Here is a 27,940-nt window from a genome sequence, read left to right on the forward strand (position 1 = left end):
TCCGCGAGTGCGCAGACCATCACGTGAACACCACTTTCGGACGTGTTAACTCCATAGAAGGAATTGGGAGTGGGTGAAGTGGGATAGCAGGCGACCAGGAGGCATCTCGTACCTGAGATACGCGCAGGCAAAATTCAAGGAATGTTCAACTTTCCTCGCACAAAGTTTCGGACTAGAAACACGCTGTGTAAGCCACTCCTCGAATATCGTGTTCGGCTATGTCAGTGCCCGTAGAAGGAACGAAAACGAGGAAAACAAGGTGCAGAGCGACCAGTCTCAGAACCTGGCGATTCTGCCGAAGTTGAGTCGGCGAGTCGATTATTGAAAAGCAAAGCTAAATGGCGATTGTCTATCTGTGCATGTGCGAATGTAAAACTGTTTATTACACGCGAATAATTGTTTATTGGCTCCTCTGGTCCATTAAAATACACAGTTAATTGCTTTTTCTGATTTCGCCGACTCGAGTCGATGAGCCAACACACGTACACATAACACATCTCGACTGACGTAAACGTTATCTCGCGTTAAAATCAATTCTTTGACATTTCGGCGTTACGTTCTGCAATCCGCGGATGCGACTGATCGCGCGGCTTGCGTAAATTTCTCGATTCATCGGAGGATTCACTTCATGACGTATATTTAACCAGTTTCCCATTATTATAGAAATGTTGTGCATAATAAAATCACTTTCATGATTCACCGCGTCAGACAACTGACTTTTCTCGTACGAGTCGAGCAGATATGCCGGCTGGTTCTCTCGCCTCTCGCCTTCTAGTCGTATTCCCGAAGCGGTGAAATTCCAACGAGGTTCAGAGCTTAGAGTCCTCGTTGCGTGTTGGCGTTGCACGTGGGTTGGGCACCACGTTGAGCCCTCAAACACAATGATATATCCCCGACCGTGTATACGGGAATAGGTCGAGACCCCGGCGTGTCAGAGGTGAAGCCGCACCCTGCATTGTGTCCTGCCCACGTGACCGTCGTGCAAGTCGTCATTCGTGTCAGCGTGAATCTGCTCCGACCGTAGAGATTTCGATGCTCAAACTGCGATATCAAAGTCGGAACGAGAAACGTAATTATTGCTTCGCCGCGTAGCATTGCGTAATAAGTATACGTGGAAAAACTGCACGTCGAATTTTTAATTTAGCTTTTGTCGTGCTGCGCCACTCAATGGTTCGTACAAGACTGATACATTGATTAATTGTTAAAGTATGTTTGTTAGAAAGACGTCACGAAGAACTCATAGGGTGACAGGTGTCTATCAATCAATCAGACGAGATGTTAGATCGATCCGATCATAAATAAATATATCATTCCCTTTAATAGACATATTAGCTTAATTATCGCGGATTATTGATTAATTCGATCACCCTGTCAGAAGCGACCTACACCCTGCATTGTACCGCCTACACAATTTCTCGTGGCCTGTGAATGGATACATCGTCTTGGGTACCGCTGCTATTAACGCCTGCAAAGATAGCGGCTTATGTTACGTTACTGTTTCCGCGTTATCTGTTATCGTACAATCACAAAGACGTATCACCAATTATAAAATCTGAATTGCTCATTTTTTAACATCTTGTGAACGAAACTACGAGCACATTAACCGACATGGTATTATTTCTGTTTCAGGTAAGCAGAACATTCTGTACGGGGACGCGCTGAGCGTGGAGAGAACTCGCCCGAGAAATCGTGGTCAAGGTATATATATTCGCCATGAATCGATTACATCGAAAAGTTTGTTACGTCGATAGTCGTAGCTCGAATTACTATATTGTCGGGCTACATACCCCGAGGAATTCTCACACTTTGGTGCGCCTCAATCGCGAGGAAATCTAAAATGAAACGCCATCCACTGAAAGTGCAACGCCTAAAGATACGTAGATTGAAGAATTTATGGGAGCGTTGACCTTTCGCGTTTTAACGTGGCTATTTCGCGTATTTTTTTTTAGCAAAGACGTACACACGCTTTTGCATAAAAATCGTAAAAGCGAAAGATTCCATGGTAATTAATACGATAATCTGCATAAATTAATACTTTAGTTCTGCTGTGACTTTCATAGGCGGATTGTAATTTACGATTGCGGACATATGATGAATTATGAACAAATAAAATGCTGGCAAGATGCGAAATCGAGGAGCATTAAATATCATGATCGGTAGCGCACGATAATCACCTAATTACGAGAGATTCATGGCCGAGAGATCGAGATCGATGATAAATTACGCGAAGCGGCTGCTTTCAATTGCATCTCGATTATACAGTTGTTCCATAGTATTTGATATGTTCGGTCACAACGCTAATTACCGCATCTGCCATGTGAGCCAATTACCTCGAGCGATGCAAGTTACGTCAACGTGTCATTAATATCGCGTTTCAGTGCATTTCGTTGTACATCGGAGTTGCAAACGACGAAAACAACGAGACCGAGCGGCACGTTCGTCCCGATCGGCAGAATTTATTGAAGCTCTAACCTTTCGCGTTTTCATCGTATACTCTCTCACCCTCGCCCTCTCTTTTCTCTTACCTCCGTTCCTTGGTGCGAAGAAAAAGATATTATACTCTTGATAAGGTTGTAAAGGATTATATAAAGTCTTGTACGATTTTAGGGAACATTTGAGGAAAAAGTTGCAAGCTCGTTTAATTCTTGAATCCTACTCATAAACTCTCAATAACGAAGCGAAGAAAGCGGAAATGTCACCCTGCCACGACACCACCCAGGTCGCGATAAAGATGTAAATCTACGTGTAAGCGAAGAGAAGTACGAGCGCGGCAGCAGTCGCTATTAATTCATGCATGCATTGTTACGTGTCAAGCCACGCGGTGTATCCGCCGGCAGATCATCGTGACGAGATAAGCGAGCTAAAACCTTCCTCCTCGAGATCGACAGCCTCCTCTAACAGGGGACGAAAACGATAGGAGCTGCGAATAGAATTACACACTGGAATGCCTTCTTCTCTCAACCGAGAGGATTAATCGTACCGCGTGTCCGAGGAACGTAATGATAATTTCTCCAATCTTTGATTGCAATTGTGAGTCTGAAAAATATCGATAAGATTCAGGAAACACTTCTTCGATGATTTATGTTAAAAAAATTTGTTGCCAGCCAACTGGATTCGTCTATTCAGTGACGAGCACGTCTCTTTCGTCGCGCGGCTCCGCTGCTCGCATCCGCATCCTGGCAATAAATTCCACGTTGTTGGGCCTTGGAACGCGATTAATGCGGCTCGATGCACCAATACAATGGACGAATCGGCAAATCTCTCGTTACGGCGGAGAGTCGCGCATACGAAGGCCGGCGATTTGTCGCGTAATGCGCGATATCAGCGATCTCGAGGTCGCGATCGCCGTGACCGCTGCGTCAGACACACAGCAACATGTGTCTGGCTTCTAGTGAGAATTTAATTGCTCAGGCTTTCGTTTGTCTAATGCCGCCTGGTGAACCTTCGGGTTCTTTTCCATTTGTATGTTTTTTTTCAGTCGACGAGATTGCCACAATATTAAGCAAATCGCATGTCTGTAAACGGTGTGCGATCACATTCCGATAGATATCAGTTCTCGATATCGAAACGTGACCGCATCAATATCGCGTACGTGTATCTGACGAAATGCCTTTGCCGTATCATTTATATTAATATGACTCGTGTGTATGTATGTGCGACTACAGTAATTAAAAATGACATTGATGAGTGTATATTATGTTGAACTTTACCGATTAACTAGTTCCTTATTAGATATTTTGTTGCATACATCAGATTTTATTCAGTGAATAATCTGTTTATACGTAACTTTACTAAAAGAATTTTATGTAAGATAAAGACTTCAATATTACAGAGTTTATCGAATCAATAATCAATTCTTCTCTCGTACTTTCACGTCATAGAAAAGATGGAGAACCCTTCAATTATATGGATAAAAGTCAAAATCGAGATTTTACAATTATAAAATTAAAAAAATGAAATATTTTTATAAATTCCAAAACTCTCAAAACTTCTAAAGCCTTTATTTGTTCGATCTTTGTTATAATGGGAAACGAGCGGTGAGTCAATTTTCATTTCGATTTTTCTGGTCCTCAGGCGTTAGACCAGCCACAGAGGTTCATTAGCAAAGTATAATCCTGGTCTCGACATTCCTTGTCTGCCGACTTTTGGACCTCTCCTCGGGTCAGGCAGAATTTCGAGACTCGGGGCCTCAGGTAATTTTTGTACTGGGTGACCGAAATCTTACGTAAAAAGAAACTAGTCTTTCCACTTTACTACGCGTGATTTATCTTACGAATGAACGCTCGTGATTTCGACACAGTAAATCGATTTAATCACTTCTGCAGTTATCTACACACCTACGCCTTACAGGAGCTCACTCGGAACATAAGATATGTTAACGCAATGGCTGCATAGTGCGCTACGTGATAACGCTCTTGTAAAATTTATCAATTTTATCATCTCTTTGTATTCTTTTCCAAACTACCAAGACAATGGGGAAAAGGCCCCATTTTGCGACGTTGCAGGTTGCATTCTGTCGTAGCGCTATCATTATCCGTAGCTCCCCTAGACCGCAGTAGCCACGGGATCGTGTCATTGAGTTTCGCTAGTTGTCGATAGGCCTAACGACCTCGGCGATACGATAAGTCGCTAATTTACGTTTGTCGATGATACGGTGGCAGACTGTCGTGGGTGGCCCGTCGTTTTCTACGATGACGTCGCTATGCGCAAAGTGTCTCGACCGCTCGAGAAGCCAACAGATGCGCGACATGCTCGCGATTAATTAGCTAGCTTTCGATATCGCCGAACTAAACTGTGATCGGTGAGATTGGTCACGCTTTCCGGAATGCAGCCATGATCCGTGAGTAATTAAATAACGCGATTCGCAGGTTGAATCATACCATGACATTTTTTCGAGATTGGCTTTTTTTCACCGTGGGGACAGATATCTCACATTGTCTCAGCTCGATAATCGATGAAACGTTATCGCTATCACAAGCCACACCAGTAAAGTCACAAAGGAGACCGCTGTTCAACCGTTACCTATTTTGTCTACGGCCGTGGCACATTATCGCGCTATTATAAGAGGTTTAAGGCGATATCCTAACCCTTTGGCGGCGTGAAAGACACACACACCGTTGTATCGTTTCAGCATTATTTCAAGTATCAATTATTTCAAGTCATATCTTAAGATTCTAAATGTAACCGATGATATTATTCGTTCTTCCTGTGTGTTTTTCTATTTTCTATTGTTTGTAAATTTCGCGCTTGCCAGAGAGAAAAAATAATAAAATCGAGCTGTTTGCTGCTAACAGAAAATCATTTGCGACATATAAAAGGAATAATAGAGCCGACTTTAAGGAGGAAAATAAGATTTGCATCATGATACAAGAACACTAAGTTTTGCGTCGCATCGCGTTGGCAATTCTTCATCAAGGTTTCACGATTGCGTGTGCGAAATTGATCGTCAATTTTACTTTCTGCCGCGTGTATCACAGCTTACTCCGTCACTTGATTATATTAAATACATATATATGCATTTAAATAATTAAGGAAAGAAGTTTCATTTGATCATCCTCTTTCTATTCTCTTCTCACACTTATGCTCGCGCTGGCGCACGATCGCTTACAAAGTCGCATCAATTGTGATCAGACCCTGAACGCTGACGAAGCGAATATGCTCGATAGCAAAGTGAAATACGCGCGACCCGCGCGAGGTGGCCGCGGGAGTGTATGACCGTCGGGAGTTATCCAGGGTCACATAACCGTTTTCTGATGACACCCGGTGAGTAATACATCACTCGAAATGATGCGTGCTGACGAGCACACACGCGGCGAGTTTTGCCGGCGCTCTCTATATAAGGATCATCTGCAGTCGCGCGTATCATTAACTCCGCGGAGGTCGCAGGTCCTACGGCGACGTTCGCCGACGTTCGACGGCACCGCGTTTTCTCGTGTCAACCAGGAATTTATACGCGCAATATATCCCGCGTGCAATCAACGGCCGCGTTCACGCGAATTTATAACAGGGATGCGAGAATGACGGAAAACGAATTCTCACGTACGCAAAAAGCTCGCAAAAGGCAGATTCGTATCCTCGCGTTCTGCGCCAGAGTTTTTCTCATATTAGTCAGAAATTTGTATGCACAATCCTGTCTCGACTGCGCGCGTACGTGTCAAGTTGGCAATCACAAAGATGATAATTTATGCATACGTTATCTATTCTTAACTGAGGTACGATAATGAGATGAAATAAATTCTGCTACGTACGAAGAGCACGAGTCCATTGTTCGGTGGACTTTGCAGACACTTTTCGCGTCCTACACAAGGGGGAAAACGGGAGTTGGAGATGGCGGAGAAGGACATGGATAGAGAATCAGGTACGTGGGTCAGCAGAGGCCGGCACTCAGACCGCGACGAGTCACCTGCGGTGTGACCGATGCGAGCCGTCAGCGAACGCGCTCGCTATCATCTCACCGAGTCCCTGGCCTTCTTCGTCATCGTGCCTAATGCTAACTGCTTTGCTGAGACTTGGTAGCGTACAGTCTTTTGCAAAAGTATCCGATCCGGTTTCATCAAACTCCGTAAGCTCCGTAATATTGGAGAACGATGGTTGACCGATGTATCGAGAAACCGTGCATCAGTGGAAGATGTATACTTCGAATTGTGCGAATATTGACTTTTTATCCGGCCGCCCAGGTTAATGAAGTGATTCGCTAGAATTTTCAAATTCAATGATAAAGTCATTTGATTGTCCCTCGACGTGGCTACACCAGGTTTTTCTCTCGCGATGTTACGCGAGAGAATCGTCCGCGCTAATTGCTCGTGCAGAGGAAGTCTCGCTTGCTGCCATACGCCGGCAACCTGTTGAGTTTCATTGTCGAGATATTCCGTTCTTTCAGTCACCTGTGCCACGTGGCAATTAGCGGCGTATATGTACAGCTGAGAAAAAATCGAGCCGGCGACGCGCGAGAGCGCGTTAATTAACGGTTATAATCGCTCGCGATAGAGGCGATCATTACCACTAGATTCGCGCTTTTCGCGTGACTTTGACTCTGACAGCCTCTTCAAACGGTTCGTTTGTCCTTTGGCCTCATTGTCATTCTTCCGTGATATCTTCTTCCTGCGTTTGTCAAAGGGTCTCTCGACGTAGAATAGGAGTAACGTGGTAGACTCGTTATTGGTCATCTGTCCATTTGTCAGTAACTTCTTACGTCAATTCTCCATGTGTGCTTTGTTCATCTGCCATATGGCGAAATGCCATCTTTACGAGCGAAAAAGGAAACCGGGGACAGGGGACTCGTTTATCGATGCCATAGCGAGTTATGCGCGCGGCTCGACCTTTGATCGAGTAGAGTACCTGTGTCTCCAGTACGTCGCTTCTTTTCTCGTTCTTTTATCATTATGCTTCGATGTCCTCGCTGACTCGTAGATGAGATAATCTAACATTAATCGCTCATTGCTCGCGCGCGTCACCGTCTTACGTTTCATCCACGTGATAGACGTGTTTCGTCTATCTTACAAAGACATACGTTTAATTGTACGTCTTTTCACCGTTCGTCTATAATTTTAATCCATTCTCAGAAATAAATCAGCATCATTAATACAATATATTAGTGAAAAGTTAAATTTTTAACATGAATCACGTTCCCGTAACTTGTGGACTCACTCAACAACAAGTCCATTGTTCGACATTGTTCCGGAATCCGAGTTCCCGCGTATACCTACTCGTATTTCGCTTTGTGCACCAGGTTTCTGCGAGATTGAAAACGCCGACACGCAAGAGCAAGCGGCAGCGCGAGTTGTCGCAACCGAGATGACTCGTGGTCAGCTTTCGACCTTTAGTCGACTTACGTATTCAACTTCTTCCTTGCTTCGTTTATCTTTCTTCCGTTCGCGTTCTTCCTTCTCTTTTGCCTGCCTCCTACATCTTTCGCGAACCGACCTGTCGACTCGCTCACTCGCGCGAGAGAATCGTTCGCGCTAATCGCACCTCGCGCGCGCGCGAGGCGACGAGGTCACGCCGCTCTTTGTTTGTCATCCGCCCGCAGTCTACCTCGCTCTCTTGTTGAATGTACATACGTGGTCGGAAGGAAAAAGACGGGAAAACGGTGTCAGGACACAGGCTCGATGCAATTGCATCGTGTGGAAAGTTTCCAGCGCGCGTCTCACATGTACATCTTTCTATGTATGACAGATTCCATCTGTCGAACAAGTATCATCCTCTTCGTTCGTGTCAGCACGCATGTATCAGGCATCAATCGATATCTTGAGATTAAAAATTGAAGAAAGGACAGCTCTTTACAGTCTGAAAGATAAATGTGCGACAATCGCGCGGCATGCATACAGTTGCATTTTGGGAAACGCGCTGCTGCGCGGCTTGGCTCGGCGTGGAGAGGCTGACGGGAGGGAGACAACGCAGGAACGGGGAACAAAGTTCACGACAACGAGGACGAGGATGGTGAAGCTGAAGAGGTGTCCGAGAGGACTCGGTGGAATGACCCCGCGGATCGTATTGTAAGCGCGTACGTGTCCCTCGTGGAGGGTAACATATGCGTGATGGCCTGCGAAAGCTACGTCACGCAGGAACGCATCGCGCGACTCCCTCTCTTTCTCTCTTCTCTCTTCTTGTCCCACCTGCCCCTTTCACGGCGTGTGCTCTCTTCTCGAGTCCCTCGGTCCTTCTTTCTCCCGTGGGGTACGGAGGTCACCGCTCGCCCGTTGCCACCGGCGGAACAAGCGGCGAACCGCAGGAAGAATATCTTCTTCTTGTACCCCCGTGCCGCCGGATCCTCTTCGTTTCGCGGCCACGGAAGAAATCGCGTATACCAGATAGAAATTCAGCGAATCGTGGGGAAGCATCAGAACGATCTGGTTTTCTTCCTGCTCTATCTGAAAATATAGAAAACTTTAAAGAATTTTCTCACAAAAATATAATTAACCCTGAACTATAATAATATGAGCTACAATTCCATAAATCGACATCAATCTTCGTTTTGTTGACCGTCAAATTTTCGTAACGCGCAAAATTACACGGAGAAATTAGGATTCCGCATAGTTATAATAATTATATAAAGTAGTTTATGGATGTGGGTTGAATCCAATTGAGCTTTAAAAGAATATCGTGCACACGCGTTTATCGATGCTAAGCATGCAATAACTGATGTCTATCTGCTATCCTCTCGACCCAGTCCTTCACGATCGAACGTAATATCGCGTAACCTGACCTCTTTGCAGGTGCGCGACCCTGACGAACATACAGTGTCACCATTGCCGCACTGTCTTGGCGAGCGACCATAAAAGACCGGGCACTGTGCGCCAGAGGAGACGAGAGGAGGGAGAACGTATGGGTAGATCGTAAAAAGAAAGGCCAAAAGGTGCAGCGTGATACGTGCCTCGACAGGAAAATGCTGTTGACAATTTGTCGATTGTGCAATGAATATTTACGTGCGCTAGAAGATAGAAATCAATACGTTTCTAAGAGTTACAGATATAATTAAATAGAATCGTTCGCACAATCTCTCGATGAAAAAGTTTCAGATCAATTATTTTTTGTACACACTTCTCGCACTCTCGGACAAAATGAAAAAGCAAAAGGAGATCGCAGAAAGGTGTAGGAAACGAGAGACTGAAGAGAACGGTCCTAAATCACGGCGAGGCGTAGCGCATGTAACGAAAATGCAAAGGCACGAGGGGACTGAAGGGAAGCTGAAAAGCGATGTGCACACCGCCTCGCACGTAGAGAATGGCCCGACAAATACAGCGGGAGCTAATTAGTTGCAGGAATGTGTCGGCGCACAGGCATCGCGTTCCTACGTAAAGTCGAACACGCGGTGACTCCTAATAAGACGCAATCGTATCGACGTCACGCGACCTTCGGGCCGCACCATGGCGAGCCTAGCCATTGCTGCCTCTCCGACTGTTGCCGGTGCCGTTGCTACTTACGTTGCTGGCCATAAATCGCTATCTCCTCCTGCCCCCCCGAGCACATCGGCTAATAAACGCTTGCGTCTCACGTGAACGCCATTGTGTTTCGCAGGAGGCCTCCTCCCACTCGAAACAGCTGTTTCGATCATTCTCCATATGACCAAGGTTACGCATACAAGAGACAAAGATTTTCTGGGACTCGTGTTCTTCCGTTATCGATCGGAGACCCGATAAACGAAAGAAGATCTTTAACGGTGCCTCTTTTCGGCGTTTCTTCGTACCAGAACAATTCGCTCTCTACAGGTCCGTACGCTTTTGACCTTATTTGGCTCATGATTGGCTATTTTTTGAATCTGGTGGTGACCACGTGCAGGTACATCTAGAGATGGAATTCGGTCAATGCGTCGTCCTCGGCATTGCCAAACGAGACATCGCTGCTGGACGACGTGTGTGGAATTTCATAAGTGTCGCGTAACGACTTACCTCTCCCTGTCCGGGTTACGTATCGCACCGCAAGATCCAATTCCACGTGGTAGCATCATGCCGACGTGCTGCTTCCCTCGTGGACGTCTTCCTCGAGGATAACCGTTGGATCCGCAGTTGGGCTACACAGGACTGACCGCCAACGAGATCACGCCAACGTGCACACACGGAGTCGCGTGCATAGATACGGATGTGTACGACGCAGTCTGACGCTACTGCATTATGCATTAGTCATGATTACAAAGTAAGTGGCGAGCTCGTACCTCGTCCGTGGTAATGACGGCGTATTTGCGGTGCTTATGATTTTCCACTTGAAATGGGCATAACCCGCTTTAATGGCGCGCGAGGCGGTCCCTCCCGGTCGCGCATAACTTACATCGGGTTTACAGCAGCCGAGAAGAGATCCAGCGACGACCGCGTGCTTGCTGACGGCGTTGATCGTGTTAACGCTACGACAGTAATCTCTTTCTCCCTCGTCTCGGTTTCTCGCGCTGTCCCGGCCGCGCGCGCCGTTCCGGCCTTTAAAGGTCGTCATGGACGACAGGTATTATCCGTAAGGACGGACAGTCGTCCATGTCACGTGTACCTTACGCTTAATCGATTAATCGAAAAGCTTTTTGCTGCTGGGAAAATAGTTTCATCGATGGAAATGTACGTGTAGAAAGAACAGAATTTCTTTGTGACAATTCCTTTATTAATAGTCATTTGCTTTGAAGCAATTACAATTTACGTTATCTTGTACAACCGGTCCTGCTGATCGCGCGCGCACAGCTCTCAGTTGATTTAGAAATGTTACGAGCAAAGACCGAGGTAGTTGATGATAATGATCGTTTCAGCGTAGCTGGGACACTGGAACGTCGTCGAAACGGTAGTCCTGGCCTGTCTTTAAGCCGTCATTCGTAACCTTTAAAGGCCGTTGAAGTCAATTACAATTATCATTATCCGCTATGAGCAATAAACTGGGCGACAATAAATTATTGCAGTAAACTAGTGGTAATTAATGGTGACAGTAATGGGAGAAATATCTTGCATATATTATGGCCCCGTTTAGGAACGTGTGTGTGTATATATATATATATATATATATATATCGTTGCTTTTAAAATGATTTAATAATATTATCTGACAAAATTATAAATTATGAAATGTTTGCAAAACTAATTGTCAGTCCACTTTTGAAGATTCCGTTTGTGTGTTCGCGCGCAGCGGGAAGAAACAGAATTATCCTCCATTCAACACTCCATTGCCCGGAGCGGGAGTTCTGCCATGCGAGTTGCGAGAGAAAAGTCGAGCGTACGAAAGGAAGAAAACAGAAGGGAATGATGAGGTTTCTCGCTGCGGTAGCTCGTAATGACGGGCTGCGCGCTGCGCGACGCTCCGAGCCGGCTTGATCGTTCATTAAGCGGCGAGCCGACCCCGGATGCGGACGTACGCGGTCGTAGGACGTGCGTACACGCGTCTCACGTATACGCACACCCGCTCGGCTCTAGCAACACGAACGTGACTCGGCCAGCCCCGCCAGCCTTGCCGAGGCCGGGCGCAAAACGGAGGAAACGACACGTACGCGCCCGCATCCGGTTTTCAGCCGGTCTATCGAAAACCGTGAGACTTTATCTACGACAGTTGCGCAGATGAAAGGAGAACAATATGAAGGAGAAAGTTAAATAGGCTTAATCCGTTGCGTACGGGAAAACTGATCACAATCTTACGCTCGCGGCGTCTCGTACGGATGCTGAAGTCGATCGCGACCGCGTTTCCGGCCCGATTTGACCTCGCGAAATCGTGGAAGAATTCCCAGCTAGCGAAATTCCTTGATCTCTTAATGCGGGGAATAATTAACGCCGACCCGGAGGAGAATCCGCTGGTTTTACTCCAGTCGCAGCGGCACTCCATGCGCGAGGGTCGACCTCGAGGGTCAATTCGTTTTAGCCGCGGTCGCGCCGGATAATTTATGACTACGGTGTGCGCTATTACTATGAGTTCCTGGTGTCCCATCTCGCTGTCTTCCGATGGCTTTCTTTCTCGCTGAACCTGTCTCGCCCGGGAACGAAATAGTTAACCGAGCGGCTTTGCCGCTCCTTCGCGAAAACCGGTAAATTATACGCGTGTCTTCTCGGCGTATTAGATAGAATCACAAGGAAACTACTGTTTGTGATAAACGATGAGTTACCGTATCTTTTTTCTCCATTTGTTACGCTCTATTTTCCTGTCGAATAGATCGCGCTGGATCGAAAATGCGACAACATTTCTTCTCTTTTTTATAGTGCAACTATTCTATCCAAGATGGGATAGTCGCAGAGTATCGCGATGCAGCCTTGACTCGCACTTTCGTTCGCATTGGCGAGTGTAACCTCGAAGTGCGGGTTTCATGGTGCAGCCGTTGTCGCAGATACGTGCGTTGCACGTTAGTTCGTTTTAACACGTCGTTACGATATTTCACACTCAGACCTTGCGTGGTTCTCAGTATTCATCGTAGATATCCTACTGCTGTTAACCTTCTTCGTTCACATGCAAGTCCCTCTTTTCAGGCAAACTCTTTTCAGGGCACAGTATTTATTGCAAACTACTTAACTGTACGACTTGCTGCCGATAGACGATACAATTTTTCGAAATGTATCGTCCGTTTTGAAAAAAAGATCAATTTACTTTTTTTTCGGACAATTTCTTCGATTTATCTTTGAAAATCTGATAAATGATTTCTTAAATAAAACCTTGTTTATATTCTTTTTCAGTAAAGCCAGTTATGCAATTATAAAGTGTCTGTTTATTCAAAGTTTAACTAATTATGCGAGTGTAGCGGCTACAGATCATGCTTAGCTGTGCAAATATCGTCGAGCTGAACCTGGATAACGAAACGCGCTGGGAGATCTTCAAACAATGGCTCCCTGCCTTGGAAGTTCCTGAAGTGGCGTTACGATATTTGTCGTACGTGCCGTTGACGCGCTACCGCCTGCGTAAAAATCGCAAAAACGTGAGAAAATGAGAGGAAAAAACGCAGTTATGCAGAACGTGACGTCTTTGGACGCGCATCTCTCTCTCCTTTTTTCTTCCTCTTTATGGAGTCTACTGTCAAGGGATAAATGGTAAAACAATATGTGCTCAGTACATGTGCTCAGTTCCTTCAAGCGTTCCTTCAATAGTTTATATTCTAGGAATTCAAAGTCCATATTTATTAGCATATAACGACTTTATCAACAGCTTCATCACATGCCCCTTTTATTAGCACAAATTCTTCGCTCTCTGATGTATATTTAATAAGGTAATATAAAATCTGACAGTCCACAAATCATTGTGACCCTACGATGATGCTATTGAAATTGGTTAAAGTTAATTGAGTTGTATCCGGAAACTTTTCGTCGAACTTGTTGTATGGAGAACGTATCGTTCTCGTTAGCGACTGATTCGTCATCAAACGATCCGCACAATGTTCGGCGGTCACATACTCTCAGATTTTATAACTATTCGGACGTCTTTTATGGCGAGACGCGTAGAGAACACTTCCGAACGTAGCGCGATAGCGAGTAATTTCCCCGCCAGCAAATAGTGCCTAATGGAATTTTTATGGGCAGCTGTAAATATTTTAACTCGAAATAATGAAGACATTTGGTAGTGAGTGTCATAGGAATGGGCTTTTACGATCGCTACTCTTCCCTGTATTCCGTCCAACGTTGCTAAACCGTTTCCACAACCGGATCGGTGAGCGCAAAATAACCACCGAGCGTGGTCTGTGTCGGAGGTGTTAATTCCAGGCATTATAAAAATCATTAAAATGTTCGTTCGCGTATCTCCGACATCGTCGGCTCCTTCTTGGAAAATATCCGTGGACAACGCGGGGCTATCGTTTATTCTCCATTATCATTCGTTATTAATGCGACAATTCTTCGGCAATCCAGATGAAAGCTTGACAAGAATGATTCGGCTAATCTAAAATCGATCGTACTTTAATACGTATCGCGTAGGACATGCGTTGCGATAAAAACAACGGTGCTATGCACGAAAAAGAAAAGAGCTACTTGGAGCATTCGCCTATCTCTCGGCACCGTTGCTGGCACCGTTGCTGGCACGGTCGTCTGCATTAACCGCGGTTGATCGTATCGGCCGGTAAATTCGGCGGTGCAGACGAGTTACTGCCTCCATAAAATTCCAGGCGTTTAACGATGACAAGAATTTATTGGATATTTTTGGTAGTCGCGGTGGACAGTGACCCCCTCGGTTCTCCCGTCGACTCCCCCTGACCTCCCCTGTCAGCCCCGCGTCCGCAAGCCGCTCTTCGTTCAGTAGATACGCGTTTTTGATCGGGAGAGAAGATAATAGCTCCAGGACGGGGTCATTTATTGAGCGTAAATCTTCCGTGCCAGTGACTAGCGCCGCCACCATGTGTAATCGCGTCCTATGGTTATTCTCTCTTTAACGTATTTCATCTAAATTCTCGGTGTCGAAAGACGTCGTTTATCCGGCGCAACATTAAGGAAGCTTTACGACGTGACGCGAGGACTGCCGCCTCGTTACGAAACTTGCCATCTCGACCGCAAGAGACGAATGCGCTCGGAACCGCGCTGAATTTATCTTGTCGTCAAAGTCCGAATTGGGAGTCGAGCATTCTCGTACCGAACGTTGCTCGATCGTCGAGAACTTTTTAATGCCTTTTCAATTTGCGCGTGTACTTCGAAGTTAACTCGATATATAAAAACAAGTAGAACGTAAACGTTAAGGTGATGATTTAAACTTGTAAACTTTTAATCAGTTCTTTACATGAATCGTATTTTATATCTATATGTTTAATGTGTTTGTTTGGGCTTGATTTTCCAGGTGAGGTATCGGGAGAAAACGTGTCTGCAAATACGGGACCACGTAGCGGCGACCGTGGAGAGGCGGCGGATCTAGGTACGCACACAGAAAATAACGACGGGACCACCCTGGCAGCGAACACAGCGGTCGACGCCAGGGGCGGCAGCCCTCAGGGCGCCCACCTGTCCGGTGCGGCAACCCCTAGACCTCCCAGAGGTAGAAGGCGACAAACTCAGAATGGTCTCGATACCACTCAAGTAAGTTAGAAACCGTTCTTTCTTCGGAAATGGCTGTGTTTTCCCTTATCAGCTATGCAAGTGAATAATATACTTATTCGCTTACAATTTTTCTGTCTCGAATCGTAATTGCTTCTTCGTACTCGTACTCGTCCTCGAAAGAGTTCACGATGAATGTTTGGAGTTAAATTTTGACATGGCGCATAAAACTTGTACGCACAGAAGGCAAACAGACGCGTTCGTCTTGCTATATTGACGTAGCGCAACCGCGCGCGAACGTCGTTCGAAATTTTTATTTATTTTTTTCTCGCGGAGAGGGACGCGCGTTGCTGCGGGAACGCGAGATTTGTCGTACAAATTTTTCGAGAGACCCGCTGCTGCTGCTTCTTCCGTGAAGTGGAGTGTTTGAGCGCACGTACCACTTCGGGACACGTGCGCCAGCCTGGAGAGATATCCTCGACCGAGAGAGTCCATCGCTCCTATGGCTCCAGCGCAGCGGTAGCACGTACACGTGTACACGGAGAGTCCCGTTCAAAACCCAACCATGCAGCAACTATGTCGACCGCGTCGAAAGCCGCAGTGTCATTCTCCGCCGTTGACATCCGCCGACCCGCTCAACGCTTCTGTAAACGGCTTGACCGAAAAAAAGAAAAGAAAATAAAAAGAGAAGGCCGCTTCGGTGGCCGCTTAGCTGTGCTTAGAGCCGCGAAAAAAAAGTTGATGATCATCGTTAGAAAAAATAGTCGATCCATGACGCACGAGAATCTCTCAGAGAATAGCTTAGACCGAGTAGAAAGATCCTGGAAGAATACTGCCTGCTTGAGAGATTAATAAAGTCCGAACTTTATACTGACTTATTAACTTTCGGAAATTCGCTGTGCAGTAGATCAAGCGAATTGATGAATCAAAATGGGAGGATCAGAAAGACTGTACGCACATAGAGACTGATAAATGATTATTTATTCTTGCTCACTTACACCCAGTATTTCGCTGAAAGAGAACAATCATGCGATTTAATTTTATGCGTCAAAGTCTTCCTCTGCTACTTCTCGCGGCCGTCTCGCCTTTGCGCGTTTCCTCTATCGGTGATATTGGTCGCGCCAAGTGAGAGAGATCCATTCGAAACGTAGGTATGTACGAGATCGTGTCCGCGCTGTGAGCTCGGAGCGGTCCCTTGTCAGGAAGAGGTCCAGAGGCGAGAAAGAGATTTACCGTGGCCTTTGCGAGAGCGGCTGCTCCTCGGACTACGCTCTCGGGGGCCTATTCTACGCCAATCGACTCTCGTTCTTCTTAGTGTCACGGTGCGCGTCCGGTGTCTTTCTCTCTTTCTCTCTCTCCATCTCTTTCTCGCTTGCCGCGACTCGCCAAAGAGGAGTCAACTCTTACGCCACGCGTTGCCTTCATTACCATATCTCAGATGTAATCTGTTCCCGGGAATTAATGCAGCCGAGATATTTTGCCGCTTCGGATCTCTCCGGAGCAAAATGTATCATGTGCCGCAGTTGCCGATGAATGTTCCTTCACAGTCGTGAAGGCGTGGTCCATCGTTGATCCTTCTTTTCCAGGAGGACGCAGCAATTTTTCTCGTAAAGCTCATTTATTGGTGTCAAACCATCGCGCGGACAAGGCAAGGTATCGGTGATCGGTGACGCAATGGAGAAACGTACGATTCCTTATCGTAGAATCAGGCGATCTGCAATGATAATCGATAATTATCTATTTATTGTCTATTTTCTTATTTTATTGTCTATTGTTTCCATTATTATTAGTTACTAGTTAGTAGTTGGCATTTGTGGCGTGTGCATAGCTAATCGTATTGAAACTATTATAGCTAATTATATACTTATTGATCAATTATCATTATTCTCATGCATTCTCATATATTTTATGCATAATAAAGCAATCTCAACCGGATCTTCAATCGGTAGATGTGGTCAAAGTATTTCTTTTTTAAACATTACTTTTGTACTATGGCCTTCGACATTCAAACAGCAGAAGCGTACACCGCGATAATAAGGATAGTGAGATTATTGTCGTTGTGAATATAATGAAACGAGCATCTCACGGATGTGCCGATGACAGCTTTACGCAAAGACCCTTGACAGTTCAAATTCATTGCTGTACGCGTTGTCAAAGCATATACACGTTCGTCACAAACGATCGTCGGCGTCGTCAAAACTTAAAATTGAATCAAAAATTAATAAAGATATGAAGATAAAATATTTTTATGAAGAAAAAAGTGTAAGAAAAAGCCTTTAATCAATTTAATTGTTTAATCGAGCATATATTTCATGAAAGAAATTTACACATGAAAGCAGTATTAGTTTGCGCTTTCCATCGTTAAGTAAACTCGTATTAAATGTATTCGTTGCACCTGCTCTTGCCTGCTAATTAATGTTTCCGTTTATGCTTGTTCTCTTTATTGCCAGTTAATTGCTCCGCATTCTTTCTACTGTTATCGCATCCGGTTGCTCACGGTGAAGTCTCGTTTAAAGAAGAGCGATCGTGTCACGTTGCAGGTTAAAACAGAACGACTCACGCCTGACAATAATTCGACTTCGTCGAGAAGCGTGACGCCTTCTTCGTCGAGTCATCCGGGAACGCCGCCAAATGCTACTTCCTTGGGTGGACCGGAGGGCCCACAGCCACCCCATCATCTCAAGCACATGGAACAGATGATGGGGCGAAACTATAGCGACTTTATGAGGAGCCTCGCCGCCAAGTACAACAACGCCAATCCCAACGAGTACGTCTATATCAGTTTGCTACAATCATCTTTGATCTTTTGCGGTTGAACACGTAATTTCTATAAATTGATTATTTATAAGATATCAATATCATCCTTTATTTTTTTAATCAAGTGATCAATCTTATAGTCTTGTGTGAACATGGTTTCAAAACGCTGATTTCTTTGTATATTATTATTAGAACGTGTCATGCGAGCATATTGATTTTCGTTGACTGATAAACAACGCGAAACCGTGTTATAATTATCGCAAAAAAAATGAAAAAGATTAAAACTTGAAGCTACGTATAGATGCGATTGATTAAGATTCGTAAGACGCAACGAGTACTCGAGAGATTCAATGTACTCTCGCATAAAACCGGTTGCCTGTTTGCGCGGGTACATTGACTTTCAACTTTGTACCTTCTGGAACTTGGTCGGAGACAGATCAGATGAATACTTAATTGAGCAGTTAAACACCAAACGCGGATTCTAGCGACGCTCCTTGGCATTTGAAGGAGAAAGTTCGACACTCTAATTCACTGCACGTCTATTTGCAACCTGTCATATTTAATCAGCATGTTGATCTATTGGATTTGGAAATTGAGGAGAAACGTACCACGTACCCTTTCACCTTGAATCATCTCGAGATATTAGAAATGGCAATTTTCTAGCAGTATTATTATATGTATTTATTACAAGAATGTTCATTTCCTTTTACAAATTTTACAAAAGTTAAACAAATACACTTTCGAATTGAAAAATTGCGTGTACGTTTTGTCGAAACTTTCAGTCGCGTAGTAGACCGTTGACGATCAAAGCCAATCATCGATCGTTTCAGTTACTTCAGCACACCGAGAAACGGTTATCCACCGGGTCTGGATCCGAGGTTTCCGGCCTTCAAGACCGCAGCGACGCCATTCGTTGGTTTGATGGCGCCCTTAGGGGCTCCGCAACCACCGACCGTTCCAACAACCTCACCGCTCTCGAACAAAGACCCGAAGGAGCAGAAGCAAGACAGCCTATTTGGTAATCCCGTATTTCCGCCTATGATCGATATGTCGTCCACCCAGGCTCTTTTGCACATGGTGCGATCTGCCAATGCAGCACAAAACGCAGAATTGGAGACTTATCTCAAAGGTAAATCTCATGAGAATACGTTTCCGAGCGGGTAAATGTCATTCGATACTTGAAACGAATAAAGAGAAAAAAGTCATAGTTATCTTCTACTCGGAAATGTTTACTTTCACATTTATTTTATATTATTTCTTATATCTTGAATGACTTTAGGAACCGTTAAGATTATTGGAAGATATTATTGCGGAGATGTTATATACTTATATATTTTGACTCTCCATCTCTTTCTACTGTATGATGGTAATTGATATTGATGACGCGTGGCATTGATTTATCGGCAATCTCACAATAGTTTGGTGACAGACAAATTTTGAATAATGCGAACATTTGTGGCGTATTTGTGCGAGCTGCGGAAAGTGAGAATTTTGATAGTGGCATTATCAAATAATAATGATAAAAAGAATTATTGTTGATGCAGATTTACACCTTTCGAGTTGATCAAATGACTTGTACAATTTTTCAAAATTTAGAAGCAGTCAATGTCTTGATATTTTTATATAAAATTCGATTCTCATTTAAAGCATTTGATAAAATATATTGTCTAAAGTTTGGAACACCCCATGCATCGATTTATTGTGTATCTAGTCTATTTGAAAGAAGATTAAACAATCCTGTTCTGCTTCAAATTACAGGCGCGAACAAAAGAGACACGGGAGTAACGAGTCCTTTGGATCTTTCGAGTCCCGGCGGTTTTGCACCTCGTAAACGGCAAAGGCTGGAAACAAGGAGATCAGAGAGCGTCTCTCCCAAACCGAAATCTACTATGAGACCAACCACACCTCCACCAATTAGATGTCCGTCACTCTGTGGTCATATGCCCTGCGGGGAAGGACAAGCCGTAAATCGTTGGACTATCGAGGACGTTGTTACTTACGTTTCATCGATCGACATTTGCACCGAGTATGCACAGGTAAGTCAAGCGAATTTTTCTTACCGCGATGCGGTTTTCGGCGAGGAAAATCGCGCAAGATGCGTCGTTGTTCGTGAGCATAATCGAATGTGGCAAGCGGATTGCAATGTTTTTATGCACAATGAACAATGAGTTTGATCTATCGTTAGAAGAACTTATTTTCTTACGAATTTCTTTGCGATAACGCAGAACCTTTCATGTAATATAATATTTTTAATTACTTTGGATATTGGACCCGCATAATGTCGTGCACTGTGTGGTCATCATGCGATATCTTCCCAACTCCTACGTGAGTGAAACAGCGAAACGATATAGAAGGCTTTGAATGGCCTGACATCAGTCAATCCGGACAGTCTGGCATTAGGGGGAGTAGGGAGAGCCGGCGCGCCAAGCTACGAGAGTTCTATAATGACTCCTCGAAGCTAACGTTGACCCTCCACCCTTCTCTAGTTCGTAGCATTTATACTTTCTCCTCCCTCTCTCTCTCTCTTTCTTTCTCTTTCTTTCTTTATTATCCCGAGGCAAAGTGTGCCCGCGAACGTGATCTCGCCGCGTGTAACTATCCGTCAATGATAGTTTTTGTCGGCCACTTAACATTCGTTATCTTCGCAAAGTCGCGGGCGTGGCCGTGGATTTTTCGCGTGTCCACTGAAATTATCCGCGATCATGCTCATCTGTCCCATTCGGTTTAAGTGCTTCCGCTCGTTTCCCTCCATTTAGAAGCGCGGCATTTCGCTTGATGTTAACGATCCTTCGTTACAAAACTGGGGCGCGGTCTACTTTCCCGGATGGCGCCGTCCTCACCCGCGATTGTCGGGTTACCGACACGATATATGGTTTAATAATTCAAATAAAATGCAGAGCCGTAATTACCGGACTGCTGCTGCTGCTGCTGCTGCTGCTGTTGGCTGGTAGACGTAAATTGATTAATTACAGATAACCCGACACGCTTATCTCGCGCGTATACACGATATGATCTTCTGCTTCGCGGATCGGTAGTGTCACGAGCGCAGCTCTCGAATCGCGCCACTCCTCGTTGGCTTCGTGACAGAAGTTATTCCTTCTGCTGTCACATCGTTCACTCACACCTGACAGAAAGCAAGAGCCATGACTCTGCCGCGGTAGAAAAATTCTTCATCCGTGTCATGAGTCGCAATTTTCTCTCGCTTTGCTTCGAGAAGGCATTTCGCAACGAAAACTCAAGATCCGATGCAGCGGCTTTCTTTTATTCAATAACTACAATCTACGGGAATAAATACAAGTGTAATGTTAGCGTGATGAGCGTTTCATAAATTTCCACCCGTCGACCGGACATGTCGGATCATCGGTATGTTTTACTTACGAGAAGACATTTCGCCAGTCTGCGTCGATATCGAAGCAGTACAAAATTAAATTCGATCACATCACGATATTATGAACCGTTTCGGGGATATCGTCGTCGCATGCTTTTTGCTTCCACGCAATATTCTTCGCGAGATAAAAATCGGTGTCGTGCGTGTCGTCTCGAGACTCGCATAAAGCGTATGGTCGCCTCGGTATTCTACGACGAGACTCGCCAGGAAGAACAGTCTCCTCGGGTCTCTTATCTGTATATACTCTCGTTGGCCCTCGTCATTCTTGAATCGAGTCGACGGCTGATCGAAGCACTTGAGGACCTCGTCGCATCCTGGCGCTCGATTACATTCGAGTATTCATGAATATGCATGGCCGAGAGATGGGCGCCCGTGCAAAAATTTACAACCTTGACAGTCTGACGTTTCGAGGACCGCGAGACTGCGTTCGCGCGCGCCGGTCCGCGCCAAACGGGGCCTAACGATAGCCGAGGATAATCGGAACTGACGTGCCTCCAGGGATCCCGCTACACTTCTCGAGGATCAGCGTTCGAGAGGAACTCTATGGTGCTGTCTTTCCTCGCTCATTGTCGTAGACAGATGCGGGATAATGTTTGATAATGATCCCACGAGCGTTGTTTCGTAGATTTGCCGTGTCTGATGAAAAGCAATCAGTGCGTCACGTACAACGTAGAATTGTTCATGTTACAATTTTCTACATCATAGAAGATCGATTTCGTGCTGTGACTGCGATAATTAATGTAATTTACGCACCACGTTCGTCCGTTGTAAGTGTCCGATTTAATGTGAATGCGAGCACGTGCTGATCCTCTTCTTGCAGTCGAGTACAACGATCACGCGAATCCGCGATAACGGATCATTAAAACGTGTAATGGCGAAACTTGAATAAATCGTCTGAGATTCATAAAGATCCGTAATATTCTCCGTACATAGCGATCGTGCATGGTGATCGTCATTTATGTCGGAACATATGCGGCATTCGACTCACCATCGCGAATTACCGCGATGAATTTCGAGCGCAAGGAACACGATCTCGATGCTCGGCTGGGCAAATAAGGCACTGCGACGCAGACGGATCCTCGTGGAATTATGGCATCGATTTTAATCTCGCAAAAGGTACCGCGAACCGATCAACGGCAAGAGCAATCCTTTGGTAGATCAGCTCGAATTATGGCGGCGATCCTTATCCGAACCTGCAGTATTGCCACGGATCGCACGCTCACTTTCCTTTGAACCTCAACGGTGCGAAACTATTCGAAACTATCTCAGAAAAACGAGAGCGAAATTTTAAGTACTTTATTAATGCTTTGTACGATGATTATTTATCTTTGCGGTACGAGAGAGAAAAAGAGAGGGATATAATAAAGCGATCAACTTGTTTTAGTAATTATAATGGATACAGTACGTTGCTCGGTCAATTATATACTGTTAATGCAAGCAATTCTGCTTCATCGTAACTGTTTATTAAATCGCACTTAGATCCGAAACCTTTTATTATTTGTTTCTATTTCGTAATGATCGATATTTCGATGCTTTCCCGATGACAGCCGCGAGCCACCACGCATTATACGAGTACGAGGAGTAGAAATAATTGTAATACATCCGTTTAACGGTACATCGCGAGGAAATGATAGGTATGTAGGTGTAACCTATACGTGACGGGGAGAGGACGAGTAGTATAAAACAGATTTGCAGGACGCTGGCGAGGGGGTTAAAGGGAGCTAAAGCTGGCGCGCACACACGCGCGGCCGCGTGTCGAGGCTGACATAAGATCGTTCCGTGTAGGATCGTTAGAAAGTCATGAATGTGGATCGACTCGGTCTTCCGTGATACGGCACACACGAATAATACCATGTCCTCACGTCCCACGCAGTCTCCTTATGCGGACGCCTCCGTCGTATACGTATCCGTTCGTCGCGCGAGTTTTATCGGGCCGAAGCTCGTTGGCTATTCGGGACCAGTATTCAATTACGCTCTAATCGAGCGTCTCGAGCCGATTCAAGTTCTCGGCTTTTGATTTCGATGAAAGCCCAGAGATTGATCGAGTACGCTCTTTCGGTCGATCACTTATCTCGCTCATTTACTTCCAGTCGACAAGCTGCTCGTTGAGCTAATCGCGGAGCATCGTTAAATGATTGTTAATTGTTTGCTGTGAGTCGTATTTCTCTTAGTTCTTTCTGAATATTTCGAAATTATCGTATTTGTTTTCTTGTCGCGGATAAAATTAATGACTGTCACGAATCAATTATGCCCGATGAGCCATGGTAAGTCACGAACCGCTCACAGAGTTGCTTATAGAAATATTTCCAATGATTCACGTTCGTGCGGATTCAAAGATATCGGTAAGGCCCTTTCGAGATGTCTTATTGCGCAAGAGTTTTTCAAGCCTGCCACGAATCCTCCTCTTCGTCTTGCTCACTAACAACGCGCACCGAGTCGCACTTCGCAATCGGGACGTGCCATCGAGCCGATGGATGGATCTTTTCCTAGCCCAGAATGTACTACGCAGTGAGACCCAGAACGCAGACTTTCTAACGATTCGGCGCGAGGCATGATCTGACCCGAGTCGACCCCTCGTTCCCGCTCAAACTAACGTGTAGCACCTTCACACACGTAAGCGCCTCCTGGCATCGGTCAATTAATCATTAATAGGCGCTAATACCCGCCGCGTATCGCGTCGATTACGAACGTGCGCGTCGAATGACGTGCCCGGAACGTTCTCGTTCCAGATTCTTGCGGCTTCACGTTGAAACGCTTCCTTCTATGTCGATCAATCCATAGTTCCGTCAGACCGCACGCTCAATCTGCGCCAAGGGTTGCCCTGACACGGACGTCGGATGTGTTTGGGAAAGGATTGAATGATGTTTCTATGATGGATGATCGATGAAATTAGGTATCATTAAAAATGACTATATTGTAGCGCAGATTGATTGAATACTTCCTATACGATATACAGCTGCCCCAGCTTTATTACATTATCTGTCGAACATTCCTTCCTGAACTCGTGGTTTATCGCAATCTCTTAATATCGATACTGACAATTTCAATAAGTGTGGCCTTCACAAATAAACCTTCAGGTGAAATTAATCAAAGCACCCGAGAGAGAAAGGAGAAGAGATTCCAAGAGCTAACGAAGAATCGTTTCACAGATTTGCGCCCGACAATTAATAATCGCAATTGCTCGGCGATTAATGACGTACGTCTTTATGCGGGCGAATGAATCCGAATTCGCTACGGCGCGCGCTTAGAATCGTGCTTAGAAAGTAGCCTTTTATCGCGGCCAGCAGCCAAAGTGCCCGGGGGTTTCCACGGAATCACTGCGATTCGTTGATCGATTTAATGAACGACCACGTGGTCAGCGCCTACCTAATCGCCAGAACGTTAATTAACCTGGGGGCCACGTGCGCGCTTTCTCCTGCACCTCGTATATGTATAAGCGTGCACTATCTCGCCGTGTATACGTGAATGTGGGCTTGGAGAGACACGTACGTTTCTTACCCGCACTGAACACCGTTTTTCTCCGGCTGACAGATCGCTACCGTGCGTTTAGAAGCGTGTACGCCGATAACCGTGAACGAGCCTCGGCTCCTATCTCGTGTTCTGTCATTTATGGACAGAAATGTTTAGAGACGTGTTCATTAAACATGCATTTCATTAGCAACAGACGGAAGCGGGGCGGCTGCGTGCGCTTTCAGTCATGTCTCAATTTCGCGCGAATCGGCTCAATTGTCGAGAAAAAATTACAGAAATTATAGTCGTTACATTTATCCCTCAAGTTTCCAATTGCTAAATAACATCATGATCAACATGGCGTTCATGTTATGATAATATATTATATTTTCCCGATTGTTGTATATATAATTCAACAACCGTGCGAGCTATCATCTTACGTTATCCACGTCGAACGGCTGTCAAACACTTCCAACATTGGATTACCACATATTCCCGACGAGTTAAGGCTCCTCACATCCTACGCGCCGTTACGTGTAGACATTGTAATCTTCAGGCGGTTGTTAACAACGAGAGACAGTGTGTAGCACCAAAACGCACGCGGAGAGTGCATCGACAGCCGGTTGCTCACTGAAGCTGCGCTATAATCAGCGTCTTATTGGCTCTAGTGCCGTTATCTTCAACGTGCTATAATTCTTCTTGCCCTTCTTTGGCAACCGATGGCATATATCTGTTTCGGTTACTCTCTCGTTAGCGCACGCTCGCATGAACAATGACGAAAGTGATTAAATTAGGGATAATAACGTGTATCCGTGCGGTTGGACCGTTCACCAGGAAAAATGTCAGCGTTCCCTCATCATCCTCGTCGATGCTTGTCGACGATCATGTTGAAAGGCGGATTTCGGAAACGACTGCAGCCGTTAACGTTAGTCAATTAAACGGTAATCTTAATTATTGTGCTGTCTTCGGGGGTCTTGATCAAATCATAATGTTGATATTTATGCAAGTCGCGGCACGTCATAACATTGCTTCGGAATTACGGAGCGCGATATAGATTCGACGATAATGTCTACGATTATATCTTTACGCGTCGGTTTTCTGAGATCGAAGATCAGCACAACTCGGATGTCTCGACGTGATATCGCCTGCTCTATCGATTGATTCCCGCTCGGCTCGTTAGGGCTATGACTAATTACGGCTCGTTATAGGTCAATGCTTAATTACACTGCGAGTGAGATTCCACCTCCTCTTTCGGTCTTATCGGCTTCGTGATCTTAGCGGCGGCAACAGGTTCTCCCGGAGCCGCTGCCTCGATTTTATGCACGAACACCATAATTCTTGCTCCGAATATCGTTGAACTCCCGCGACCCCTCGCATTCATGTGTCACGAGCGGCGTAACGAGTATTGCCAATTTATATTTATACATGCACACGCGCACCGCTGTACCACCAACGTATAAGCATAATTAATCGGGTAGTAAACAAAATTAATGCTTCTGTTAAATTTCAAGCTGTGCGAGCTCCCATAGGTGACGTTACGACCGATGAGAAGAAGAGCGAAAGAGAGAGAGAGAGAGAGAGAAAGAGAGTGCAATACTGCCAGAAGAATGTTAGCTTTTTACTTGGCTATTCAATTTACAGTCGCTTGTAGCACTTTCTATTCTTTATTCGTTTGCATCGTCTCATTCAACGCACGCATCGACGACGATAAACGGTGCACCGTGCAAATCGAGGACTTGACGACCTATGTTCTCTCGTTATACGGTAGCGCTCTCAACACCATGAAATACCACCCTGTCCACTTACCTGCGTGTGAGGTGAGCACGCGTTGCACGCGTATTTCCCCGAAACGGATTCGCTCCATCTCGATCGCCACGTTATCGTTTAAGGCTGATTATGAAACGTGGTAGGGGCGCGCGAACCACTTTGAGGAGATGATTGCGCGATGATGAGGTCTGGAATCACGAAACATCAGCGACGTGATCGTCATGGTTCTCTTTCTCTTTCTCTCTCGCTCGTCTCGCTCGAATCATCGAACGACGTTCCGTTGGCGCATCTTCCTTCTTCTCTCTCTTTCTTCCTCGATACGCTCGTCTTCGAGTTACAGTCTGATGAATGGTCGATCCTCTATTCTCTTCCTCCCGCTTTCTCTACACGTGATCCTCCCTCGTAATCGCCCAAGTGACAGATCTAGGTTGCCGGCAATTACGTCACCCATCGCGCGATCCTCCGTCGAGAGAGCTCGTGAGGCTCCTCTTCCTCCTGCGGGAACACGAGACCCGTGTCGCCCGCGGGACCATCCGCACCACGTGGCCCGTCCGTCTCGCTCAATCCACGTCGATCTTCGTCAAGGAAGTGCCGCGCGAGCGCAACTCCGCGGGCTGCTCTCACCTTTCCCTATGAGCGTGCACTTACGACACGCTCGTTATGGTCGCGTGAACCGGAGGCTTCGCTCTTAAGGCAGGCGATGCGACCGGGTAATCTGACACGATGTACGTCGTACGCTTCATCGATCCAGCGATTAATTACTCGATCGAGATCCCATCCTCGGATCAAGGAAGCCCCGTTATCGCGCGTGAGTCGATAAAAATTCTGTCGGGGAACGTGGTATTATGCATTTCCTCGCATCTTGGCCTCGTTGTCTCGCTGAAACTCATCGATCCGGCCAGCTGACCGGCCGGCTCGCTGGAGATGCGTTGGAGATGTGGCAAACGAACAGGCGTTTCCTTTAAAGGATCCGCGTGCTCGTCTCACCCGCCCTCCCGATGCCAACCACGTCCATCCTCCCTGTCGCATCGAAACGCATCTCGCGGTGCATTCACGTTCCTCCTTGACGTCGTCCCGCAACCGCACGCGGACGTCATAGACAGCTGGTATCTTTATCGTATCGATTCGACTGACAAACTGGAGGATACCGCAAGACGAATAGCCGATCTGCATGAGGTATGGAGTCG

General features: G+C 45.7%; 1 protein-coding gene and 1 long non-coding RNA gene across 8 annotated transcripts in view; one reads left to right on the forward strand and one right to left on the reverse strand.

Moving 5' to 3' along the window:
* LOC105276236 (uncharacterized protein KIAA1522) overlaps window positions 1-27,940 on the forward strand; it is a 100,775-nt gene that overhangs the window by 41,885 nt on the left and 30,950 nt on the right. For 4 of the 7 annotated variants that reach the window (XM_026972331.1, XM_026972333.1, XM_026972334.1 and 1 more), the window contains exons 4-8: window positions 1,630-1,698; window positions 15,198-15,433; window positions 17,932-18,158; window positions 18,979-19,277; window positions 19,907-20,184. In XM_026972331.1, the coding sequence (XP_026828132.1) occupies window positions 1,630-1,698; window positions 15,198-15,433; window positions 17,932-18,158; window positions 18,979-19,277; window positions 19,907-20,184 (1,109 nt within the window). The remainder of the gene's footprint in view (window positions 1-1,629; window positions 1,699-15,197; window positions 15,434-17,931; window positions 18,159-18,978; window positions 19,278-19,906; window positions 20,185-27,940) is intronic. The other 3 variants (XM_026972332.1, XM_026972336.1, XM_026972335.1) reach the window with 2 other exon arrangements.
* LOC105276235 lies at window positions 3,981-10,735 on the reverse strand. Its single transcript, XR_893368.3, has 2 exons — window positions 10,389-10,735; window positions 3,981-8,870 (listed from the first exon to the last, which is right to left on the reverse strand). It is a non-coding gene; the product is annotated as an uncharacterized LOC105276235 (long non-coding RNA).

Source organism: Ooceraea biroi, chromosome 9, assembly GCF_003672135.1.
Source record: "Ooceraea biroi isolate clonal line C1 chromosome 9, Obir_v5.4, whole genome shotgun sequence".
Classification (NCBI taxonomy): domain Eukaryota; kingdom Metazoa; phylum Arthropoda; class Insecta; order Hymenoptera; family Formicidae; genus Ooceraea; species Ooceraea biroi.